The sequence below is a fragment of the Typopeltis vanoorti genome, chromosome 3 (genome assembly GCF_054136105.1).
Source record: "Typopeltis vanoorti isolate ZY-2024b chromosome 3, IOZ_Tvanoo_1.0, whole genome shotgun sequence".
NCBI lineage: Eukaryota > Metazoa > Arthropoda > Arachnida > Uropygi > Thelyphonidae > Typopeltis > Typopeltis vanoorti.
Genome location: NC_143551.1, coordinates 122,081,585 through 122,109,062, shown reverse-complemented (window position 1 = coordinate 122,109,062; position 27,478 = coordinate 122,081,585). Strand labels below are relative to the sequence as shown.

General features: G+C 35.3%; 1 protein-coding gene across 1 annotated transcript in view; it reads left to right on the top strand.

The window, feature by feature from the left end:
- Nucleotides 1-27,478, top strand: part of LOC150108527 (VWFA and cache domain-containing protein 1-like) — a 420,515-nt gene that overhangs the window by 23,486 nt on the left and 369,551 nt on the right. The window contains exon 3 of the mRNA XM_090415949.1: nt 25,693-25,841. Coding sequence (XP_090272075.1) covers nt 25,693-25,841 — 149 coding nt within the window. The remainder of the gene's footprint in view (nt 1-25,692; nt 25,842-27,478) is intronic.

The following is a 27,478-nucleotide window of genomic DNA, read 5'->3' as shown; positions in this document are numbered from 1 at the left end:
TTTTTTCTTTATTCTGTTTGTTGGTTGCCACTTTTTAAAAAGTTTACTTGTTCTATGATGTGCAAGGTTGGTTCTTTTTTCTACAAATTTAGTAAGATTTTCTTTCAACCAAATTTTTAAAGGAACAGGGTTGGATTTGAATTCTGCTATTTTTCCAGGAATTGTATTCCTTAGTCCACATATGATTATAGCTGCATTTTTCTGAATTTTTATAAGCTTGTCTAAACTAGTTTGTGATGTTTGCATCTGGATGGGTGAAGCATATTCCATTATGGGTTGGATAATAGAGGTGTATGTGACTTAAGGTTTTAGCATCGGCTCCGCACTATTTACCTAAGATACTTTTCATAATATTTAGTCTTCTTTTTTCTCTGACTGCAACATTGTCAGTATGTTTATTGAAGCTTAGCGATGGATCCAGAGTAACTCCAAGGTATTTGGGGTTTTCATTAAATATAATTAGTCGACTGTTTTGGTCTCTCACTTTCTGAGGTGGTTATTAATGGTAAATACACAAATTTCTGATTCAGTAGGGTTAATTTTGATTTTTTGGTTTTCACAGTATGTAGTTAAACTTGCAATGGCTTTGTTTAAGTGACCTTCTGCTGTTTCTAAGTTGTTGTTGTGAACTGAGAATAGGACCAAATCATCAGCAAACATAGCTATCTTTGTGTCTTTATTTATATTTTTATCTAAGTTGTTTAAGTAGATAAAAAAAAAGCAGCTGGCTCAAAATGCTGCCTTGAGGGAGCCCCTGTCTTATTTTCACTTTCTTGGAAAAGGTATTATTTATTCTAACTTGAATTGTTCTATTTCTTAGAAAGTCATAAATCCAGTTTAGAACTTTCCCTTCTATTCCAATATGACAAAGTTTGGAAAAGAGTTTCTGCCTCCACACCTTGTCAAAGGCATTGCTAAAATGTATAAAAGCTGCAATGGTGAATTTAGTAAGTTTGGTCTGGAAGTTATCTTGAATTGACTGGGTTAAGTAGAAAAGTTGATCAATTGTTGAGTGATTTCTTCTAAAGGCAGCCTGAAAATGTGGTAGTATACTGTTTTTGTTTAGATAGTAATTCAAACGTTGGAGTATCATTTTTTCCATCAATTTGCCTGGAATTGAAGTCGGTGAAATTGGTCTATAACTGCCTGGTTGATCTTGAGGTGTGTTAGGCTTTAAAATTGGTATGGCTGTCTTCCAGTCTTTTGGAGCTTTTCCTTGTTTTAGGCAATTGTTGTATAGGTGAAGCAGTCAATCTAGGGCTAGAGAAGGAAGATGCTTGATCATAATTCGTTGTATGTTATCTGGTCCACATGATTTTTTTATAGCTAGTCTCTCCAAGGCATCTCTCAATTCAGAGATTAAATAGATCCTAGAATAATTTTTTATATTTTGGGGAATTAGCAGCGTTTTTTCTGCTGTCAAGCCTGTTTTGATATTTGGTGATCTTTCCTAGTATTCATCTCTGGTTTGCTTATACTGTATTTTGAAAATGAAAGACCAAGGTATTTGCGATCTCCATGTCTCCAATTTTGATATTTCCATCTGGAATTTTTAGCATGTTAGTCTCACTTGCTTTTGGTAGGTCTCTTTGTAAATTAGCAGTCAGTTTCCAAATTTTGGTATCTGAAGTGTGGATTTAAGTTGTGGCAAAATTCTTGCCACCTAGTTCTTTGTAATTTCAGTATTTATCTTGTTGTACTCAATTCTGGTTTCTGGAAGCTTCCAATTTTTAAGATGCTAAATAATTCATTTTGTTTAGTTATTTTACTGGCAAGTTCCTGGTGAACCTTTGTGTAGTTTGAAATGACTTTTCTCCTTGGGATACTTTTCTTTGCTGCATTTAGAATTGTATTCTTCCAAGTTATGTAGTCTTTGTCTAAGTCATCATGGTATGTGTGATCTTTCAGCATTTTGCCTACTTCATACTTGTATTTCTCCCAATTTGCCTTCTGGAAGTTCCAATGATATTTCTTTTTTGGGTGGGTCTAGTCATTAGTCATTTTTGGTTCAGATTGATTAATATTGGGGTATGGTCGCTTCCTACTGGTTCCAAAACAGACCAAATAGCTTTGTCGTGAAGATCTGGAGACACTGCAGTAATATCTAGGGCATCTTTTTTACCATAAGAATGAGACAGATAAGTGGGTTCTCCACTGTTGAGAGCTATTAGTCCTGTTTCATCTAAGAAATTACTTGGGTTTTCTCCTCTTGGGTTTATTTCCTCAGAACTCCATAACAAGTGTTTGCTATTCATGTCTCCTAAGATAATGGAGTTTTCTTCAATGAGATGGGATAGGCTGGAAAGATTTGGTCTAGGTTTGTTAGGAGATGATAACAATTGAAAATGTTTAATGACCTTTTACTTGGTTCCAGTATTTGGTATCCTTGTATTTCATTTCCTTCTGCTCTTTATATGACAAGTTTCAGATTAGTGTCCGAAGCCCTCCTCCATTTTGGTCAGTAGGTCTGATATCATAGTGTTTAATGTTTTGTCTGCTGGTTTGTCGAAATTTGGTTTCCTGGATGCAGATAATATCAGTTAATTATAGTTTATTGTTTAAATGCTGATGATCAGTTAATGCAAGATTAAAAAAAAAAAGTGTTCTGCTTTGTTTTGATAAGTTGGTTTAACAGAGGTGGCAGAGTTTCCCCATCCATAAACTAAAGCTCTTCCGATTAGAACAGAAGCTGGAAACTTTCTTCTGACTACTGCTTCAGTTCTTCTGATTCAAACACCTGCCCAGACTGAATAACAGAAATCATCCTCACAGGAATGAAAGCTTTCATCCCTTATTCCACTCCATGTTCTCAGGCACCATCCAAGCCTTGGTTCTCAAAAAATGTGCTAATGCTGTAAAAGAAAAAAAAAACTCTGCTTATCACAAATGGCTCAAGACCAAAACTCCAGCTGTTCACTCTGCCTATACTGCCACCTACAACAGTTGTAAATGAATTATACCAAGTCCAAGTTTGATTTGGAATGGACCAAATGGCTGCAAACCTCCTGTTCAAATGGCAGTCGCTCCTTCTGATCCCTTGCCAAGGCCATTGGGTGCAACTTCTGTCCACCTAGGTTTCCATCACTCTCATCCAAACCTTACCTAAAGACAAGGCCAACTTACTGGCATCGCTCTTCTCTTCCAATATCTGCATTGATGACCTGGGCAAAGTCCCCTCCACTTCACCAAGAACAGCTCCCTTCATGTCTTCCATAGTCTTCTGAAAAAAAGAAATTCGAAGAATCTTTAATAAGCTGAACACAAACAAGGCATCTGGTCCTTATGGTATCCCACCTATTGTGTTAAAAACTTGTGTCCCAGAATAACAGCTATCCTGTATCATCTCTTCAATCTATCCTAATCAACTGGCATCTACCCTACAATATTGAAATAAGTCCATATCTGGCCCATCCCAAAGAAAGGTGATAAAAGTCAACCAATGAACTACTGTCCATTTGCTCTCACTTCTGTTCTCTCTAAAATTATGGAGAAGGTCACCCAACTCTTGAACCACTTAGAGACATACCAACTAATCAGTGACAAGCAGTGGATTCTACCATTCGTGATCTGCAGCTGATTTTTCTTTTACCACCCACCTCTGGACTTCGGCAGTAGAGAAACTCACGTGGTTTCTCTCGACATTTCAAAGGCATTTGATTGGGTTTGGCACAGGAGCCTACTTCACAAACTGCCATCCTGTGGTCTGCCTTCCTCACTCTGCAACTGGATCACCAACTTTCTCACTGGTCACTTGCTATGTGTCATGGTGGATGGCTTCCTCTCCCATTTCTCTGCCAATGCATGGGTCCCCCAGGATTCTGTTTTTCACCCACTCTCTTCCTCATGTATATAAACGACCTGCTCTTACTGACTTCCAATCCTACTCATAGCTTTGCCAATGACAGTACACTCCATTCCTCCTTTTCATTCGATATCCTAGCTATATCCCATTGGGAAAAGGACAACCTTGAACTTCAATGTCACCAAAACTCGGTACTGTCTGATTTCTCGCAAGAAAGAGCTTGTATCCCTCTCCCTTTACCCTCAGAAATATTGCGATTAGATTAGATTTCTCTTATTGGACTGACCTGCACCTCCAGTCTTTCCTGGCACAACCACATTTCAACAATAGATTCTGCAGCTGCCAAAAAAATTGGTGTATTTCTTCACACAACACAATACTTTATACCTTCACAACTGCTAACTCTATACAAAGCCCAAATCTGCCCAGCTATGGAATATTACTCCCATATTTGGGATGGTGCTGTAAAAATTTCTGTTGTGTGTTCTGAATTGTGTATTTTATATTCTGCCTAGTTTAATATTGCTTTGTTTCTTGTTCACTAAATTTTCCCTTAAGTTCTATTCAGTTCTCCTATACGTGCACACTTCATGCCTAATCTCAAATCCTCAGTCTGTTCAACTTAACAATAGTCTACTTATCTTAGGCCCCACAGTTAATCCCTTCTATTCCTACCTATGTTCATTCTGTTAGTGAAAGACCCTTGAGTTTTGTCTATCCACTACAACAGGTGACCAGCTCCCATTCTGAATAATCTAGAAAAATGTATTTTCTTTTATGACTGCACCATTCTAAATTATGAGAAATTGCATAAGCATGAGAAATTGAGTTTGAACATATGTAAGATCTGAATTTTAATATACTCAATTCTTTAAAAGCTAGTCGTGGCAATTCTTGCTTTAACAGGTTCGATATTTATTTGGAAACAGTGCATTGGCTAATAGATCAGGCAAGAGATTTACACAACAAAACATGTTTATTTTAAACTAAGTCAGTTGTACAATCCATTAGATAAATATGAAACATTAGCTTTTAAAGGCCTATCACTTCCTCAGCATGCAAATACAGTCATACCCCGACTTATGCGAATCCGGAGTTACGCGGTTTCTTATATGTACGTATTCCCGTCCCGCCTCACCACTAGTATCTTTCAGGCGCCGACCACATTCGCCAGTGTCGCACATGCTGTGAACAAGCACTGACGTGTTTTGCACGGTCTCCATTCATACACGATTTTTATAGTCTACAAACCTTGCGATTGTTTAATGTTATGTTCTTGATAAAAATTTTATCACATAAAAAATAATAATGTCATCCAAAAGAAGAAAGTCCGATTCTTCTACAGCTAGCAAGAAAAGAAAAACATTGACTTTGGAAACAAAACTCAACATTATTAAGGATTTTGGAGGCGGAATGAAAATTTGTGAGCTAGCAAAGAAGTTTGATCTCCAGGAATCCAGAGTAAGAACAATCATGAAAGAAAGGTTTACAGATTTTGGAGGACATAGATTCTAACAAGGAATGAATTGTAGCCACAAGGCAAGGAATAAAAAAATCATTAGCTTGCTATGAAGAAATTTTGCGTGACAAGAAAAAGACATTATGCCATCAGACGAATCTATTAGATTTTATGAAACCATCGACATTGAAATAACTTTCTTTTTTTTTATGAACGAAAAACTACAATTATGATTAAGTATAGTTTCTGGGAAAATTACAATTATGATTATATTTCTTAAAAAATATAGGTGTTTTTGTAAACCTTTGGTCCCAATTCTATGTTTGTATATATAAATTACATGCAAAATTATACTCAGAGTTACGCGAATTCGACTTGCGTGCTTTTTTGTTGGTCCCACCAACTGCGTAACTTTGGGGTTTTACTGTATACAATTGGACATAACATATACAACTCTTATTTAAGTTGGTTACAACACTTAACTATCTAGAGCTGCCTCTTACATTATACTTAGCTAAGTATTCTATCCAGGCATACATAAGTTAACACTTTCCTTCTCTCTCTCTATTCCCGTGATTAATTAACTAACTAATCACAATCTAACCTTACTAAGTATACATACAGTTCTCAAGTACAACTACTTTAACGTTAGCAGAGTGGAGCTTACTCACGTTTGCATTTCCCATACAGTCCTAATCACTTGGATGAAACTTCTGAAGGTTCTGCTACACTTTGCCTTTCTTCCTAGGTGCTGGCTATAATCTGGACAGCTCTGCTGTGGCAGGACAGTGGATTGATTCTCTCCATCAGTAAACTGGAACCATTGTGGATGCCCGTGAACTCTACACATTCGTAGCACGTCCGGCAGCTACTGGTAATACATCAGATGGTAACAACCTCTCTTGGATCCTCTTCCCACGCCTGGGGTCATGCACCTAGAGCCAAGGTCTCGACACCAGCAAATCTGAGAGAGAGAGAGAGAGAGCTCCACGAGCCTAGAGCCCTTTATAGCTCTGTTTACTCTTTGTTCTTTAGCTGTAACTCCCTGGATTTTCTCTAAATATGATAACGTCACTTGGGCTACCTTCGGTTTTAGCGGCAAATTTCTACATTTCATGACCTTTTGAACTTACCGGGTCAAACATAATCTGGGCTAATCTCTTATTTTTCGTTATACATAGACTTTCAATATACATTGTTATATACAACTTAACAGTAGAATCATTACATTGGTTTTAAAACATTACAATATCTGATTTCTACATGATTTAAAACCAATTGCGAAAATTTGTATAGAATTTTTACCGTGAGAGATGTTACAGTGCACCAAAATTCTCTCTAAGATTGCTTGATTCCATCCAGAAGAGGGCAATCTAACTAATTAATAATCCCTCTCTCTCTCTCTCAGACGTTTAGTTTCTGTTTTGTGCCCTCTTCTACAGAGATACTTTCATGGACAGTGCTGTGCTGAAGTGGCCACTATTATTCCTCCACTCTCCTCCAAAATCTTTAAGCCAAGAGCCACTGCTAACTAGCACCCTTTTGCAGTCCATCTTGAAACTTACCAAACCAACTTCACTGCCTCCTCTTTCATTCCATCTACTTTTTTTTTTTTTTGGGAATAGTCTCTCCCACTCTGCCTTTCCCAGTGATTACAACTCTCAGCTGTTCAAGCAAAATGTGAACAGATTCCTCCTTTTTTCTATTCCTCTTGCCCCCCCCCCCCCCACAGCACTAATATGCTTATTGGTCTAATGGCCTTTCTTGTATGAATCACACATATATATTTATATATATATATATATATATATATATATATATATATATATAACACATCAGATGTCCTCTAAAGAGATTCAACTGGCTTCTAAGGCCGGCACCGGCCACTCTAGGCCTAAATCCTCGAAAAGCATGATGATGATAAATAACATATGGTAGACAGAGATAATTATGCTCATTTTGCTTTCTTATCTTTAGCCAAATCTTAAACAACACCCTATATAGTAACATTGTTCATGTTATTTCAAACAGTTTGTTAAGTTTAAAATTTTCAAACATATATCCTGAAAATGTTTGTGCAATGCAAGATAGCTGTGCATATGCAGTTGACTCTTACTATAGCAAACTCATAGGGACTGCTGAAATTGTTTGTTTGTTTTAGCAAATAGTTGACTATAGTAGGTTTCCTTCCAAATAGTACAGTGATTGTGGGATTTGATCAGAACTAATTAGTTGTTTTTTGAGTGTTTTTGTTATAATATGGTTGCTGTTATGAGAGTTAACTTTTTTGAATATCTGAGAGCAAATCACTTAGATTTTAATTGATTTTCATTTCTGTTAACATTTTAAATAAGAATATCAAAAATAATATAAATACATGTTGGATAAAAAAATTGCATATAATTAAGGCATGCCAATGAAAGACATCCTTGGTTCATGATATTATTCATAAACAGATTGCATAGATAATTTAAAGTTAAAATTATGGTTAAATAAAAGATAGCTTACTGATAAAAGGAGGAAAAATAATGTATGCAAGAAAAAAATGAGCAAAAAAGATAATACATGAACAGACTTTTTCATCGAAGGAATGAAAAGGAGGGGATGGGTGGGAAGTAAACTGGAAATAGAGAAAGAGAAGGCAAGAATTGTTATCTGGGATTATGGCTGAAGTAATCACTGTCGCCAGGTTATAAGGCCAGTGTATTTTCTCTCTGTCTGTAAATTGTGTATTCTTCTAGTTAGTTGCCTGTTTTGCAGGATAACAAATAAGACTTTCTGGTTGGAAACTCCTTGCCATTGTATATGAGACTGGCTAACTCATTTTCAATTAAAAACAAACAAACAAACTTATAAAGTAATATATAAATCAAGTGGAATTAAATCCAGCATTATTTCAAAGCCGAATACAGAAAATCTTGTAGATTTTGTATTCGGCGTTGAAATAATGCTGGATTTAATATTCTCTTGATTTATATAATTTTGCATCGCCGAAATGAAGCCTTTTGGCTCTTTATTTTAATAAAAATTTATAAAGGTTCTTCACATCCTACACTGGATTTAGACTTAGATCTTTCCAACAAAATGGTATTGTCCATGCTGATTAAGCCATAGAGGCTTTGGGAACTTGACAGTATAAGAATGTGTAAAGAAGGGCAAATGTCTCTTGGAGTAAAATACAACATATATTAGGGCTTCAAGAAAAAAAAAAAAGTATTTGTCTGCTTAACTCTGAGTGAGAATTTTCAGTTGACCAGTAAAAGAAACAGAAGAGTGTGAATATAACCATCAGTTTTATTTACATAATGAGTTCAATATGACAAGTTTTAAGTCATACATAGATTTTTTGTGGGTCACTTAAGGTCAGTGCTAGATAACTGGGTGGAGATCTCCACATAGACTTTTAAGTAATGTGGAGAACTGACTGGTGCTTTCAATATTCAATCCTCACTTTCTCACGATGCACTTCATTAATAAGTATCTACCTGGATACTGAATGAATGAGGATAAGCCGACAATTTGAGATTTAGCTGACCAAATTTTATTTTATATTTATTTGGCTTAAACCAAAACAAATTGATGATAAAATTTGTTTTGGTTTAAGTTGTTTGGATGATACAACATGATAAAATTTCATGCTGGCCAGTTGTGATTTTTTAATAATTCAAGAAATTTATTTAGATAATATGTAGATGAGCTTATTCCAAAGAGATATGTGCATCACATGTTATCACTGTCGCCCGATTTCGATTTCTTCTGGTCTAACCAGAAGAAATTGAAATCGATTTCATTTCAATTTTTTAATTCTTTCTCAATCTACTTACTACCGTGAAGAAGCCAGCTGGCCCATAGAAACTAGTGGTGTATAATCTATTTGTACGTGATAATAACTAATAAACATGTTTTCAGATATTCTCTCTTTCAAAGGACTATAGCCTTAACTTCTAAAGGCAGGTGTAGGAATATAACTGATGCTGGTCTTTTTTTCGCTGAATCATATCATATGATGGTATACAACAGCGTGAAGTGTTAGATGCTGATAAAGCTAGATCCAAACTTATTCTTTGTAATGGGGAAAGTGACTATACAGCTTAGTTCTGAGAAGCATCCTTTATATAACAGGCAAATTGACAGTAATTATGCACTATAACTCTTGTAAGATCTAAAATTTTAATTTTTTTTAATCATTCTTAAAAAAAAATAAAATAACATTTTTAATTTTTTTCTCCTGTTGTGAGTGGATCATAGTAAAAAATTGTCTGAATTATTGAGATGCACTAGCGTCCAAAAGCCTAAGGACGAACTACATTTTTACCTGTGTATGAAAACACTTTAATGACTACAACCAAAAGTGGACATAAATTTATTCCCAGCATACTAATAAATTATGTTACACAAAAATTGTGTTATAAATTTCGTACAAATTAAATTGCAATACGTTTTTGAAAAAAGTTATAAATTTCCTGAGGACATTGTTAAGGAATTAATGTACAGTGCTTAAAGAAAACTATGCAGAGAGCCATTTTGATATGGAAATATGTCCACTCCGAACTGCGATACGGCTCTTACAATGCCATACCGTGCTTAGCACCAAGTGATTCAGGAGTTCTTGATGCAAACTGGCCCACTCCTGCTTTAGAGCATGGATAAAGCCTTGTTCGTTTTCTGGAGGGGAATTCTGAGCGGCAACGTGTCTCCCTATTGATTTCAAATGTGTTCTATGAGGTTGAGATCTGGAGAGCATGCTGGTTGCTTGATTTGATTAACATCCTCGGTCTCCAGAAGCATCTCCACTGCTCATGTATAATGTGGTGTGGCATTGTCATCCACAAAAATTAATTCTCTGCCTACAGCACTACAGAACAATCAAATACTACATTGAAGAACTTCATTGCAATATCATTCAAAAGTCATAGTCACCTTTTTACAGCACGTGTAGTTCGGTGCGTTCATTAAGCATAATGCCTCCCTGCACCATAACTCCACTACTGTGTCCATCCCTTTCAAGAATATTCTCATGATAAGCAGTACCATTTTTACTCCAGATCAAGTGTCATCTAAAATTGGAGGAAACACTAAAACAACTTTCATCTGTAAAGAGTGCATTAGCCCATTGGTGTCTTGTCGAATTTCTATAGACACAATGCCACTGAAAACATGTTTTACAATGAGCTTTTGATAAAGGGATGCAGACTACATGCCTGCAGATGTATAGGCCTATTTGTTGCGGACGTCTCCACAGTTTGTCAAGATATCTGCATACCTGTGCTTGAATGGAGCCGACTTGCAAGCTGACCTGCTGTGGTGCACTGATTTGCTGTTATAACTAAGAATCTGTCTTCATATGGTTAGAGCGAGGGCGATTCTTAGCAAACTTCTGGAAGACATTCCATTGGTTTGAAATTCTGCCCAGAGCCTGTATACAGTGCTATGTGAGATTCAAATTAATGGCAATATTATTAATTCTGCAAGCTTTCCAATAATTCTTCCCTGTATGAAATCATATAGATGATGTCTTTGAGAATTACAAGACATCCAAGTGTGCAACTTTATTCCTTCATGTAAAGATCCTCCTTCAAACACAATTCGCTTAGTGCAACTTTTTGCCTTTTATCCTGTTGAGTGCTACCACGTGACCCTTTTGTATGCTACTCAAACATATGAATGCGTACCTGCTTTCTACTCAGAATCTTCAGTTATACAAATTGCAACAAGCTGATTCGTCTGAATTAGCAGTTGTAATCTTCAGAAATAGTGTTCGTCCTTACGTTTTGGATACCAATTTATTTTTAAGAGCTTTTTTTGTATGTCATCAGTAAAATGTAATAAAGCAGTTGGCAGACATTAAAATTGTGTTAATTTTTTTCTTCCTTTTATTCATTTATCAGTGTTAAACTGGTTGATGTATTGGCATGTGACTGCACATGTGTATATGAATATTTAGAATAACGACCAGCATTTAAGAAATATGACAGCATTAGTAAAGACAAAAGGAAATGTAAATTTATTATACATGCTTTGGTATTAGAATGAATCACTTTTCTTCATTTAGACATTGTACCCCTATGGAAATGCCATTTGCTTCTATAGCATTCTGCTACCTAAAGAAAGACCATTTTAAATTCATTTGTAATATTCTACTACAGGAAGATATTTTTTTGCCTTTCTTTATCTTTGAGATATCTTAGAAGGCGAAGGAGATGAAAGATCTGGAGATGGTGGTGGATAAGGACCTGAAATTTTGGAAACATTTTACTAACACAGATGATTATGGCCATGGTGCAGAGAACACTGACATATAGATGTAAGGATGTTATGATTCCATCCTTACATCCATAAGGCTTTGATTAAACCTCACATGGATTACTGTGTGTATGTTTGTTTCTCTGGTTTTCAGAAGGATGAAGAGATGTTTGAAAGAGTTCAAAGACTAAGGTAGCTTCTGGTCTCTGGAGTGTTCAATATGAGGACTGATTGAGAGAATGCAAATTGCAGACCTTGTGGATAGAAAGGGCAAGGGGACATGATTGAAACATATAAATTGGTAATGGATAATTACCAGATTAATGTGATGAGATTTATCATAGAATGGGTGGAGACAGAGGGAAAACAAGAAGCCATCTCTGGAACCTTTACAAGGAAGGTGTGAGCAAAGGGGACAAGGAGTAGGTTTTTTGCATGGAGAGAGGTGGGTGCGCTCACCGCACTTTCAGTGCATGAAAGTGTGACCTGCCACAATAAGTCCTTTGACTCGATGGTGATCTGATGATGGTCATAATAATAAATTGATGCATGAGTATTGTCAGTTTGGCTCAAGAGTCAAATGCGAGGACATATTTGTCTCTTGGACTGCAGAGACAAATAATCCGTAAGGATTTGATTAACTTTAATCTGTTTGCTTATTTTCATGTTAGTCCATATTACAATAACTGATATTCATATTATAATAATTGCTAACAAAATGATTCAAAACTTGGAATACACTTTTATGTACATTTTATTTTGATAAAATGTACATAAAAGTATGTACATTTTATCATAATTTGTAATATTTAACTTTATTTGTATGCATAATTTGTAATATTTAACTTTATTTTCATCATGCCTCTGAAATGTTTTTTCATTATAACTAAACGTTTGGTTGTATATATTCTGTAGATAACAGGATTGTTGCTTACCACAATCCTGTTATACCAAATAAATATTTAGGATCATTTTTAACTGTAACATTTGTAAATTTGACAAAGTGGAGCAATTTTTGCTGGTCTGGTTGGCTGCGTATTTGGTAGCTCTGCTTTCCTACCAATAGGCTGCACTTCCGAATCCTGCTGTGGGCATGGATGATTTTCTTTCAGTGGGAGATGAATTTCATCACCCCACTTATTGGAGGTCTGAAGTGGCAGAAAAAGTTCCATGTTTGGTCTCAAGAGCAGTGTTTCCAGGCTGTGTAAAAATAAATCAAAGTACAAAAACATTAAATAAAAAAAATTCTTAGCTCACCCACCATAGGAATGTGCTAGAGGTTTACAAAACCTTCTCGTAAGGTGAGAACCACATTAAAAAAATATATATATTTCGCTAGTAGTCGCCGATAATTTAAATTTATTATATTTGACTCTTGAGCCAAACTGACAATACTCATGCATCAATTTATTATTATGATCATCATCAGATCACCATCGAGTCAAAGGACTTATTGTGGCAGGTCACACTTTCATGCACTGAAAGTGCGGTGAGTGCACCCACCTCTCTCCATGCAAAAAACCTACTCCTTGTCCCCTTTGCTCACACCTTCCTTGTAAAGTTTCCAGAGATGGCTTCTTGTTTTCCCTCTGTCTCCACCCATTCTATGACAAATCTCATCACATTAATCTGGTAATTATCCATTACTTTATTATACCATATTCAGCATGAAACTCTCTGATTCCAATCTTCGAGTTTCTTATTCGGTTTTAAAACAATATGAATTTAATATCCCCTTAATTTAAATAATATATATATATATATATATATATATATATTAGTTTTATGACCATCTGTATCACTGAACTCTCACGAACTAAAGAGTTTTTATAATTAATAATGTTATTTATGTATATTAATAATGTCAGTCAATCCTACTGGAAAAGTGCGTTTATAAGTCTTCAAATAAATCGGTAGTCGCACCGGAGACCAAACATGGAATCGTAATCCACATGAAAATGTTTATCTGGTTGAAATGAAACCTCTGATTATATGCAAAATGCATCTCAGTGAGTAGCGGTATAATGGCCTTAAGTAAACTAAGAAAGAATAAATGGTCAGCAGAAATGAGAGAATATGCTTGTTGTCAATACAGTACACTTATTGTACAGTGTGTTTGTATCTGTTAAATAGATTGAACTACATCGCTATGCTTTAAGAGTTAAGGTGTTTTCCTTGCATTTCGCGATTTTATAGTTCGTAGAGTACATGTGTGAATTGTTTTGTGTATCTCGTCTTGCTGGCGTCACGAAGAGCTTCTCTGCTTGTCGGGCACCGGTGGGGAGGTCTGTAATTTGCCTTCACTGCAAAATGAATGCCTGAAGGCAACTCTCAGCCATCTGTAACAGCGTATTACCGTGTATGATTATTAAAACGAGATGAAGGGATCTCGAATTGCCTAAAGCCAAGCAAGGTGTGATGCACCAGCCTTCTATGCGCGGGTTCCGTGTCTCTTACTAATGGCCCTGGTGTCACATGTAGTCATGGTCAGATACATTAATTAAAAAAAAAAAAACTTTCCCTAGTTTTCGTGTTAATTTCACATTATCTGTTCAATAATGCATACAGTACTATTAAAATATTTCTATTTTTAATGCAGCTTGGACGTAATTAGGTGTTTTCTAAACATATTTAAGAATGAACCTTTTTAACATAATTGCAAGTTTATATTATACTGGACGCAAAGTAAGCCCTAATTCTGTGCTTTACCTTTCATGCTTTCAAGTTGTCTTTTGTTTGCAGTCTTAGAAAAACTTTATTGCATTTTTCAAAAGTTATAAGAAATTGCCTTAAGGCCATCAAAAAACTATGGAAGAAGCAGCGATCGAATTGAGAAATACGCAGTAGGTGGGAATTTCGTGATATTGAGCTAGCATTGCTAAACATTGATTACCGTATTTACTGGAATATATTTGCACTCTTTTCTCCGAAATTAAAGTTAAATCGAAGTGAGAGAGATATGCGGGGAGTTGGGAAACTAAAGTTTTTCAAGAAAAAAAAATTAAATTGACATTTATAATTAAATCCTCAGTATTCATTATAATTTATAAAATGAATGTATTTAAAATTTAATAATCAACGTCATTTTCGCGATCGGCCGCTCACTTTCATCACGCGATATATTTGAATCTTTTAGCAACAATGCTTCTGTAATTAAATTATTTCTGGCGAAATGATGTCCCAGGCTCTCAAAATCTAGTTGCACAACAGTTCTAATGATGGTCTCGTCATCTTTAATTCATTCCCGCGCAATCCAAGATCGACTAGAAGTCAATGCTCTCGCTCCCACATTTGCTTCCATCTCTATGCATATGACTGGGGCGGTATTAACAAAAGATCGCGCGACTGAACTACAAAGGCAAGCCAAAGATTGTTGAGTTGAAATGCTGATTCTCTTCAACCGACTTCCAAAATATCTGAAACTGCCATAACATCATTCACTATCTATTTCATTTTTTCGACAAGTAAAATGAGGGGTTTGAAATATATGCCAGGGCGAGTTATATTCGAGTAAATACAGTAGCTACTTCCTAACGGCAGTTTTTTATTTTATTTTTAACTGCTGATAACTTTTTTGTTGTTGCAGAATCGTTACCGAAAAGTCTGGTCATCCATAAATGACTTTTTTGACATCCATCAGTGTCTTATTCCTTCCCTATTGTTATAGTTTTTTTTTTTTAAATTGCGTTTATCATTCAGGATCTCCACCAAGTCATAAACTAGTCATCGGGTGAATCTATAATTTCCATATAAATTCCTTCATTTGAAAGTTTGACACTTTCATATAATTCTCTAGTGTGAATATAATTATATTCACACTAAGGAATTTATTATGTCACAACTTTTCCACTTAACTCCTAAATGAAAGATGTAAGATTAATGAGAAAAAAAAAACATAAGGAAATGTACCAGGGCTGGAGAGGCAGATCATAAATGTCACAATAGATGGGAAAAGATTATTATTAGGTGGTACCCCCAAGGAGGCCAAAGACTCATCAAGGGAGGGTACCTACTCTACAACTTTCCTTCTCCACCACTCAGTCAACAAACTACAGCAAACCACAACTACCCTCATTATCTACAATGCCATCTACTGCCCACCACCACTAGTATTTTCACAGACAATCACAGCCATCCGTGCCCACAGCGGAATTCGAACCTCACAGCAAGTAAAAGAATTTACCTACCTAGGAAGCCTGGTAACATCAGATGGGAGAAGCGGAAAAGATGTTAAAACAAGAGAATATGTCGTTGAGAACAAAAAAGTTTTGTCTGGAGTGTAGTTCTCTATGAATCCGAGACATGGACTCTCCAAAAAAGAGACAAATCAAGGCTTAATATTCGAGATATAGTGTTGGCGGTGAATGCTGAAGATTGCATGGAACAGAAAGAGTTACAAATGAAGAAGTATTAAAAGGCAGAAAAAAAAGAGATACATTAGAAAAAAGAAATAACATGATAGGACACCTATTAAGACACTCAGACTGGAACTACAAATTTATTGAGGGAATGATGGATGCAAGACCTTGTAGAGGGAGACCAAGAACTCCATACATGAGTGACATCAAAAACGGACAAAGCTACCAGTCACTAACAGTCCATAAACAGAAGACAACAGCCCATGCTACCCACCATCCCATAGGTTGAGGAGAGAGAAGTAACTCTTGGATTTGAAATTTGTAGCACAGTTGTCAGACCAACGCGACATTTGTCCTTTTGAAAATAGTGGGCTTCATTCTGTCATGCGAGGAATATTTATGACTTCAAAAAGGTAACTTAGCCCGTCATTTACAGAGGTGACAGGCCCCCCCCCCCCATAAACTAACTAGAGAATACATGCAGTTAAGACATCATGTTGTAAAAATAATCATAATTCACAATTCTAAATCTTTTTACAATTGTTTCTGCACATCAGAAGTTTTATTAGTTTCAGTTTTGTAACCATATGTGATTTGCTCGATTAAAAATTAATTTATGCTTAAAGAGATAAGATAAAATGTTTGGGATTAATTGTACTTATGAGATATCTAATAATTTAACATTTTCAGTTATACTTCATTTTAATCACAAATGTTAAGTGTACAGTGAGAATAGAAGCAGTTAAGACATCATGTTGTAAAAATAATCATAATTCACAATTCTGAATCTTTTTACAATTGTTTCTGCACATCAGAATTTTCATTAGTTTCAGTTTTGTAATATATGTGATTTGCTCGATTAGAAATGAATTTATGCTTAAAGATATAATGTTTGGGATTAATTGTACTTATGAGATATCTAATAATTTAACATTTTCATTATCATCAAATTCCTGACATGTACCCTCAAGGGGGTGTACAGGATATGATAGTACTACATGAAAAATTTACGTCATTACTAACCTCCTATCTACAATTTTCCTCCAAATCAGTCTGTTACTTGTCAAGACTCCAACATTATCAGATCTTATATTTCTATCGTCTAAGGTACTTTGTACCGTATCAATCCACCTATATCTTGGTCTTCCTCTGGGTCGTTTTCCTGCCAACCTGGCCGAGAACACTTGTTTTGCTAATCTTTCTTCACCCATTCTGTTTAAGTGACCATTCCACCTGAGATTGGCTCTGCTAACACATTCTTGGATGCTGACAATGTCAAGTTCTTTCCTAATATACTCGTTTTTAATATGATATTAAAATGAAGTAAAGTGAAGCTTTGATCCTGACAGCCTCAGTTTTATTTCTCTTTTTATATACGGGAACTATTAGAGCTCTACTCCAATCATCAGGAATTCGTCCCTCTGTCCAGGCTTTCTGAACGATGCAGTGCAGCCACTGTAACACTTTTATATCACCATACTTCAGCATTTCTGGTTGAATGTCATCTACTCCTGCTGCCTTTCCACATTTCAAGCCTTTGATGGTTTTTTCTACTTGAAGTATGGATATGTATTCCTGACTGTATGCCTGTTGAATGTTTTTTACCACTGTGCTACCACTGCTTGTTTCATTTAGCAATTTTTCAAAGTAATTACTCCATATCTCAAGGATATCTTTTTCTCCTGTTTTCATGTCACCTTTATCATCTCCAACTCCTTTTACAGCACTCTTTCCTCCATTTCTAAGCTTCTTCAACAACCTCTGGAATATCTTACCACCTTCTTGATATTTATTTTCTATGCTCCTGTCAAAGTCTTCTTATGACCTTTGTTTAGCTTTTACAGTGTTTCGCTTTCTTACATTTGTCTCTGTATTCTCTAAGAGCACAAGCTGACTTATTGCGAGGAACTTTTGATATGCTTTCTTCTTTAATTTCCTGTGTCCACCATGAAGTTCTGATTTTTCTATCCTTGCACACAACCTCACCACATGCCTCGCTGCCTGAATCAATCAGGGTTTTTTTCAAGGCTTGCCACTGAATCTCCAAGGTTTGGTTCCTGTTCTCAAACTCTTTCATTTTTTTTTTTTTTTTTTTTTTAATAATCTTTGTGTATTTTAGTCTACAGTTCACATCTGAGAGCTGCTCAACTTTTATTTGCTTTAAAACTTTTTTACATGTTATTCTTTTCAATATGAAATTCAGTTTTATCCTGCTCAAGACTAAATAGTGATCACTTCCAATTTCAAATCCTCTGTACACTCTAGTGTCCTGCACCAGGGAGAAAACATCATTATCAACAATAACATAGTCAATGAGACTTTTCTTATTCCTTGCCTCTTCTCTCCATGTGAATTTGTGCACATTTTTATGTTGGAACATGGTGTTAGTAATAACCAGTTCATATCCTGAGCAGAAATCCAACAGGTATTTGCCATTATTATTAGCTTTGCTCTTTTCTCCAAATTTTCCCAAAATATTTTTGTATGTCTGACAATCATTTCCTACCCTGCTATTTAGATCCCGAACAAGGACCAACTTTTCTTTTTTTCATTGTGTCAGTTGCTTTCTCTAAAGCATCAAAAAATTCCTCTACTTCTACTTTAGTAGAACCGTCTGTGTGACCGTAGGCACAAATAAGTATCATTGTCCAATTCCCCATTCTGATATTTCCCACATCACTCTACTTGAGACTGCCTGCCATTCAAGAGGATTAGCCTTGTATTTTGTGTTGAATACCATGGCTACTCCTTCTTTTCCTTGATTGTCATTTCCTGAATATAACATTTTGTATTTATTGCTCAGAAAGATCTCACCAGTTTTTGTCTTTTTTGTTTCAGTCACCCCTATTATGTCGATCTGGTACTTATCTAATTCCTCAACTTGCTCCATTTCTTTACCATTCAGCCTTCTTATGTTGATAGTACCGATCTCGATCTCTTGGGATATCGAGTAGGGGTGTGTTTTAGGGTTTGTTCCAGTAGCTGATTTTTTGCTGTTCACCCTGGTTCCCTGGCGAAAACAACAGGGGCCTTGTTTAACCGGGCCACGGCCCAGCCAGCATGAAAATTTGTTATGTTGTACCATCATTTTGTATATTGGTTTAAGCCAATAAGAATACAATCTGGTCAGCTAAATCCCAAATTGCCAGGTCCATCCTCGTTTGTTCATTATCCAGGTAGATACCCAACAGGGTGCACCACGAAAAGGTGAGGATTGGACATTAGGTTAGAAGCCCTGTTCAGTTCTCTTCATTCCTTTAAAGGCTATGTGGAGGTCTCCTCTCAGTTATACAGCTTTGACCCTTAAGCACCCCTTTTAACATTAACTTTAACATTTTTTATAATTTTTCAGTGGTTCTTTATTTTAATCACAACTGTTAAGTGTACAGTGATGAGTCCTTAGAGGCATCACGTAGTAATTATAATAATGCATTCTCCTTTTGCTAACGATGATGTTGCCACCATCACTAACTTCTCACTTTATGCTTATTTGAACATGTGCGCATACTCACCATGGAGATTGAAGGGAGATTGACAGCTGACATACAGAGCATTCAGTACCGCAGTAACGAGGGAAAGAAGAGAGAGAGAAGATTGAAGAGCAAAGACCAGAAAATTTTGCTTTAGAAAGTTGCTGTAAATGTAACATTCAGAATGTATAAATGGGCAATTTTGAAAAGGAATTTTTGCAAACTGAATACTATCACTGGAGTCTCACCGTAATCCACTAAGCAGCTAAACTCTGGACCCTGGTGAAAATCGTCAAAATTGTATTTCAATCATAAAAACAGTTTTTTTTTTCTTTTTAATTTTACATATTTTATTGGATTTATGTATATTTTATTGACAACAGTATGGAACTGTAAATTCAGTGTCGCTTAGTGTAAGGTTCTGAAATTTGTTAGGCAACAACAAGATGCAAAGCATACACTTGGTAGGGAAATTTTAGAGGATGTTGGAGATAAAAGACTTTGAAGTGGTTGTGGACAAGGATCTGAAGTTCAGAAGTCACATTGCACAAGTGTGAATACATGACATCAGATTATGACAATAATGCAGAGGACCTTAACTTGTAGAAATAGTGGTTCTGGTTCCTTTTTGCACAGATTTAGTCTAAACAAGAGTCCAGAGAAAATTAAGATCATAACTGGGATGTCGGATATCAAGACAGATGGAGGGAGGGTATGCTTTTTGCAAAGCCTTGTAAATAAGAGGAAGAGAGGATTGTTACCAGGTTAATGTCAAAGAAATTTTTTACAGAATGGGAGAAGGAGGGTAGAACAAGAGGACATACCTGGAACTAGTAAAATATTTTGTTTACAGATCAAGTATTGATAAAATTTATTAACTCTACCAACTAGTTTCACCACACTTTAACTGTTGGCATCTTCAGGGCACTGACTTATAGGGTTAAAATTATGAGTAACTGTAAAACTGACATAATTATGAGTAACTGTAAAACTGACAAGAATAATTACAAATAAAATAGCATCGAGCCTGAGTGAAACGCGTATCGCGTGTACAAGGTTAGCTAGCTGTTGCTAAGGGACTTCCTGTAGTTTGTGTTGAAGTTCATTTTTTGTATTTTTAGAGATCTAATTAGGGTTTTCCATATCTCTGGGAGTATAAAACCTTGATTTTGTTAAGGTTAATAGTAGAACAAGCGACTGTGGCTGCTTTGAAAATTCTTGAATGGTAGTTTTCCTCTATGTAAGGGGAACAGCTTTTGTTCCACTTGATGACATGGTTAGTTGTAGAGAAATGAGATGATAGGCCAGAAATGTCCTGTCTGTTGTTTTTTACGTAGCCAATGTGCGCCTTTTGCCTGATTTCGAGGCTTCTTGAAGTCTGTCTGATGTAACATGAGCATGGAATATTATAAACACCAGCACATTTATAGAAAGGATGGTTATCTTTTGGAGATCTTAGTAGTTTACGAATAGTTTCTATTGGTTGGAATGTTACTCTTATTTTGTGTGGTTTGAGGAGGCTGGTGGGCAAGTTTGTTGGAGATCCCACTTACATATGGAATTGCAATAGTTTTTATATATTGAATATCTTCTTGTTCTCTTTGTGGTGGTTCAGAGAAAAGGATTTTATTGACTAGTCTTCTTTGATAGCCGTTCAAGTACAGATTGTTAGAAATTAATGTTAACTCATCTTGAAGGGTCTCGTCTGTTGTGATGCTAATAGCTCTTTTCCTTTAACATGTGTACAATGTTGAGTTTATGTGCGATATGGTGAAAGGAGCTGAAATGTAGGTAGCATCCTGTATTGGTCGGTTTTTCAGTAAGTTTGAAACCGAACTGTTCATGGATGTCAGCCAGTAACTGCTCATGTTAAGAGTAAATTGGAGTAATGGTAGTGACCAATTTGGGGATGGTGCAGTCCACTTGAAAATATCTATTGAAAAGGTATAATGCAGAAAGAGCATCTATGAGAAAGTAACTGGAGGGAATTTTGAAAGCTGGGACAAGCATTCTAAGGAAGGATTTTGATGCACTACTCCAAATATAAGAACGTTTTTCTAATTTGGAAGGATTTGGGTATAATTTATGTAGTGTTAGAGTTGCAAGTGTAAAGTAATGTTTTAAAGGAAAAGAAAACAGTTTTTTTGAAGCTGTTTATGTTGTGTATTTGTGGTAGCAAAAGGTAGAGGTGCTTCAGTCCAAGAAGAAAAATCTAGAGGTCAGATCTCCTGACTGGAGATTTGAATACAGTATTATCAAAAGTAGGGGAAGATAAAGTGAGCTTTTTCTCACGAGAAATAACTCTTAGTACTAATGGAGTTGACTAGATTATTTTCACTTCGCTGAAGAATGGTTAGAGGTAAGACTGCTTAAGACTTCATCTTCTGTGAAGATTAACTTGAAGTTTGAATCATGAATACCATGTGGTTTGAAACAAAATGTTTCTGTTTTTTATTTTTTTTCTGTCTAGTATTTTCTGTAGTACAAATCCATTTTTTATGTTTGTGATTTCAAAACTACCCAATGATGGCTTAGTATTACAGTAACAAAATGTAATATTGGAAAAGGTGTCCAGTTACAATGGAAAAACTGATCCTTTATTTTATATATATGTGTGTGTGTATATATATATATGTATGTATCAGTGGCGTCACATGCCCATTTCTGTTGGGTGTGCTGTCGTGGGTTATGCAACCCGCTCTATAAATTTCACTTCAATTTGACCGTATGCATGGGCATGTGTCCGCAGCAAATTTTCCTGGCAAGGGTGGGGGGGGGAAAAAGCTTGGAGAGAAATAATTACATCAATAAATTTTTATAATTATTGATTAAATGAAATAATTACATCAATAAATGTCATTTTTTTATGTAATTATTTATGTAAATACTTTATTTTCATTTTACATTGATTTTAATTATCTATATTTAATTCTTGGGGAAAAAAAGTATTCAGAATCAATACAGTTTTTAGCACAATTTCATATATAAAAAAATTGACTGGCATATTTTATTAAAATCAATTAATTAATCCCAAAATCCTAAATTAAATTATTTGTTTAAAAGCAAAAAAAATCATAAAACTAATTAGTAAAATAATATTAAATTACATACACTTACCTTTTAAAAATGTATTTTTTCTGTTTAAATTTGTTTCACTATAAATTTACAATTCACACTTCACTCAATGACTCACTAGACACAGAGGGCAAATGAACTGGGTGCTGTTCACACAGTAATGAACGTTTTTTTTTTTCACAAATCAGAAAAATATGAACCAAAAACAGGAACACGTTTTATTGCTGCAATAAAACATGCTCTATGGCTACTATGGCTTGGGCCAAAACAGGCCAAACCATAATAAAATTTTGAGACAGACAAAGCGTCCCATGATCAAGGGTGTAAGGTTACATATCTCAATCACTTTTACGATTATAATTTGTAGAATTTTTTACTCAATCCCAGGAGGAGTGCCCTGTTTGCCCCCCCCCCCCTCCTCTGACACCCATGACTCTGTGATTGCGTTTTTTTTATCAATGTATGAAAGTTTTGAGTGCATGGCACATCAGCGCTCATCTTAATTGATCCAATGCAATTAATTGCATGTTAACTTTGAATACGTCTGCGTAGAGTGGAGAACAATCTGTTTGTTTTAGGATTTATTACAAAACAACAATGAAGGAGAATGCTATATTTGGTTGGTATATTTGAAATACTTAAAGATGAAAATATGTAAACCATCATTTATAAGACATGTAAGAATGGGAAATGAAAGGAAAGAATAAGTGAGTAGAAATACTTTCATCAACGGTGAACAAATTATTAATAATTAACATTTGTGATATGTGTGTCCTATAAGTTGCTGGGTAGAGCGAATAGCACAATCCTGTAAAGTCTAGACATGAAGTGAATTTATAATAAATTTAGTTTAATCCTTGATCCAAGTGAATTTATGATGGTATAATTAAAAAAAAAAAAAAACTTATGAAGAGACAGAGTATGGCAGGAATAAATATGGCTTGATGGATCAGCAAATCATCTCGTAAAATTTCTTGCACATGTTATGTGTATTTCTCTCATTTGTGTATATTTTGCTCCGTTTTCCAAGAATTTTCTTTTGTTTACTGAGACTCAGTATACATAACATCGGAATTATCCACACTTTTGGGAATCCTACATTCATTGGTGTTTTCATTTCTTTTCTTTTTTTTTTTTTAGTATCAGCAGTTCTTCTATGTTATCAATCTCACATATGCTGGTATTTTGTTGTAGATCAACAGCGTCTTATAATACACAGAATATTCATTTTTATTCAGGAATAGATATTTTTTAACTGTCTATTATTTCCGAAGACTAGAATAAAAATGTCTCTATACTGTTAAAAAACTCTGCAACCTCAACAGATGCTATACTGCACAACCAAGAGAAAAAACAATTAGCTTTTTTCTCCTAACATCCACTTTCAAATTTTCAGTTTCAGAAAACATGTGTAACAGCTGTTTGTAATACAGACATCGGATACAGAAAGAGCTCAACAACATTCAATTGCGATTGGTTGACACAATAACCAATCGCAGCCGCTAGGTGCTGGGTGACCTCAAAATGTGAGCTCACCCAGCCTCGCCTTTTCAGTTTTAAAAATACTAAAACACTAAGAATTTGACCCACTGAGCCCTCTTTACATCTTTTCAAAGGGCTCAAAGATGTATGCATTTTGAAAGCACACCGGACTATTAACGCGAATGTGACGAAATGCTTATGCGTCGAAAAGTGTGCCCTCTTCATGAAGCACTAATGCTTCATTACCCTCATGAAGAGGACAATGAAGCATTAGTATGTCGTGTTCAATCAGTATGTTTTGTGTGTGCGTGTGTGTGAATGAACACACGCGTATGCTCGCGAAGTCTGCAAACAATTAGGGGAGTCTTTAATGGGAATAAATGCAAAAATATAATATTGGTGATAGTGATATTTGATGGATGAGCACTGCACACCTAGTACACCCAGAGGGGAGTGCCCCCCAGGTGTGCTGGTTATAATATATATATTGCCCCTGATATATATATTTATTTATAATAATATAAATATAATATAATAATGTAAATATAATAAATACTTTGCAGGAAGCTTTGTGGAGTGGAATATTATAGTTGGGTCCTGCACTTTGGTTCACAGAAAAAAAAAGTGATTATTGTGAGACAGTAACTATGGATTGCCATTCCCAATTTGGTGTGTCTCAAAGGACAAAAAAAAAAGGTTGTTGGTATGTGGTAGGTATATCCTTGTGCTTAGACCCACACTTTACTCTGTAGGCATTCGAAGCCAAAATCCCTACAGAATAGGTTGGTTACTACTTATTCCAAGAGTGTCTTATGTCTGTAGAAGTATGTGTTCACAGGGCTGGTTTGCCTGTTCTGAGGGACAAAAAACCAGCGTTTCCGGATGAAAAACCCCCTACTTGCTTATCAGGCCATCTAACTCACCTTTAGTTGAAAGAGACGAGATAAAGGTTCCTCACATCATGGATGGGAATTGAACCCAGGTCTTTTTGGACCAAACGGCTTTCTCTTTACCAACTGAGCTAAAGAGGCTTTAGGTATGGAGAGTAACAAAGAAAGAAAAAAAAAAACAACAACTACAGTATATGTTTTTTGTATGCAAAATTTGAAATACTTATTCCTTTTTAAATGACAATTTGTCAGTTTTATTTTTTTAGCAGAAGCATTGAATGCATAATTATAATTTCCCAAGCCTCCATATCACATTGGTATTGATGCTGTCTTTTAATTGGAAACACCTGGGTTTGAATTCCATCTAGGATTGAAATAATACATTTAAACAATTAAGGGTATAGCATGAAATGATTGTAAACATCTATTTTATTTAAACGTGTATTGATAAATAAACAGTATCAGAGCTATTAAATCAGAATTTCTTTTTTTTAATTGATGATTTCAGTGAGATTTTGAAGTGGGAGAAGTCCCCCCCCCCCAATAAGCATGGGAGAATATTGTCCATAATGAAGTATACTCTTCCTCTCTTACTTTAAAAAACCTGAATACATCCACACAGAACGATACCATTTTCCTGTATAATGTTTGCAAGTATATGAATTCTTATGTGCAAAAGGTAATTTAAAAAAATCCATACAGGTAAATTATTATTTTTATATCTCCCCCATATATTAAAAAAGAATATGTTAAAATTATATTACATAGTAAGCATATGCAGAACTACTTAGGGTGTTCAGATCTTTTTCTGTTGTATATCTTGTTCTTTTCAATAAACAGAATTGTGTATTCATCTTCAAAAAATACCTATTAAAAATATTTGTAAGATCTCTGATAACTATTTAAAAATCAGATTGCAGATAAACTACTCAAAAAGATGAAGAAATACTTGGCTGTTCTTGAAAGAAATAAACAAGCAGTGGAGAGTCTATATAGTCACCATTTACGGTTCCCAGTGTCCGGATTGAATCTGTGTTGTCAAGTTCCTACAAGCAGTTTAAGGTAAATTTGTGTTGAGAGATGCTTTTTTTTTACTCAAATTTTTGTACCTTAAAACTACAAAAATTGTAATAAAAAATGAAATGATTAACACAGTAAGACCAAAGTTTTCAGAATTTTTACTTTGAATAATACCATACCAAGGACTGCATTTAAAACATCATTCAACTAAACAACATCCATTATAATCCATCTCTCTCTCACTCTCTCTCTCTCTCTCTCAGACAATGTTCAGTATTTAGAGACAAAAATTCTTGACAATCAAGACGTGCCTTCTTCAACATTGGTGATGCATTGTTTGCACAATTCACTGTTAATCACTGGCCTGGTTGGCTGAGTGGTTAGCATGCATGCTCTCCAACTAACAAGTCATGGGTTGGAATCGTGACGTCTTTAGGTAGAAGATGAATTTCATTGCCTGGTATAAGGCCACTTCCCTGCTTATTGGAGGTCTGAAGTAGCTGAAAAAGTTCCATGTTTGGTCTCTAGAGCAGGGTTTCTGGACTTCAAAAATAAATAAAAAAATTACAAAAAAATATATAAAATTGATAAAAGTGGGGGGTAAAAATCCTTGCCCACATAAAAAAAAAAAAAAAAATCGTAATAAGTGATAATTCGATGATTAAAGATCTGGATTGTTGTATTCGAGATGAGGGTGAAGTATGTCCAACTACTGTGCATGGTTGCACGAGTCGCCAAGTATATGACAGACATAATTGTTAGTTCGCAGTCTGTGTTTATCAGTTTACCATTATGTCATAAAATGAGTAAGAAAATCAAAAAATACCACCAGTTGTAAGATATAGTTAGGGACGAAATTTTTGAATGCCAAAATTGTTTGTCCAGCTGAAATTTATTGTCAAGATACCAGGTTAATGAGAAAATTCGCCATTTCTGAGATTATATAATTACAGTACACATTTCTCATTCTTTACTCTGCAGAATGGATTTGTCAATATGTATTGTGAATGTATTGAATGAATATGTTGTGACCTCAGATTATTGGTGTTAGTGAGTCCTGGCTCTCAGAAGCAGATAAACTAACTGGTATATCAAGTGTAAAGGGTACAGTTTATTTAAGAAGGATAGACAAGATGGGGGGGGGGATTTGATGCTAATGATATCGGATAATTTCAGTTCACTTATGGTAGAAAGGTATGATTTGCAATATCATTAAAAAAATTTCTGTGATTGCAGTATTTTTGAAGTTATATGGTGCGAGATGGAGTCTAATAAGATCGAATGCATAGCAGGGTGTTACTACAGACCTAGTGGTGATGAAATGTATCGCCTGGGTAGCAAGAGTCAGATCTTAGAAGAATGCAACTGAATTTATTGAGTGTTGCAAGACAACAGATGGAACCCAAGGTTAAAGAGTCTGAGGGGATTTCATTCTCTAGTTGCTGACAATGATCATGCTGTATTGACTTGGGAAGTAAGCTTAGTGTATGGGTATTCCATTCAGAAAAGGTTACATGCTGAACTACTGTAAAATCTCTCATGACATGTGACTTCGTAACTTATCATGTTCGGTTTTTTTTTTTTTTGTTTTGTTTTGTTTTGTTTAGGAGAATGCACTCAGAGAAATGTTAAATTTTGACTGAAATAATCTTTTCTATAATAATATTGTATTGAACCTT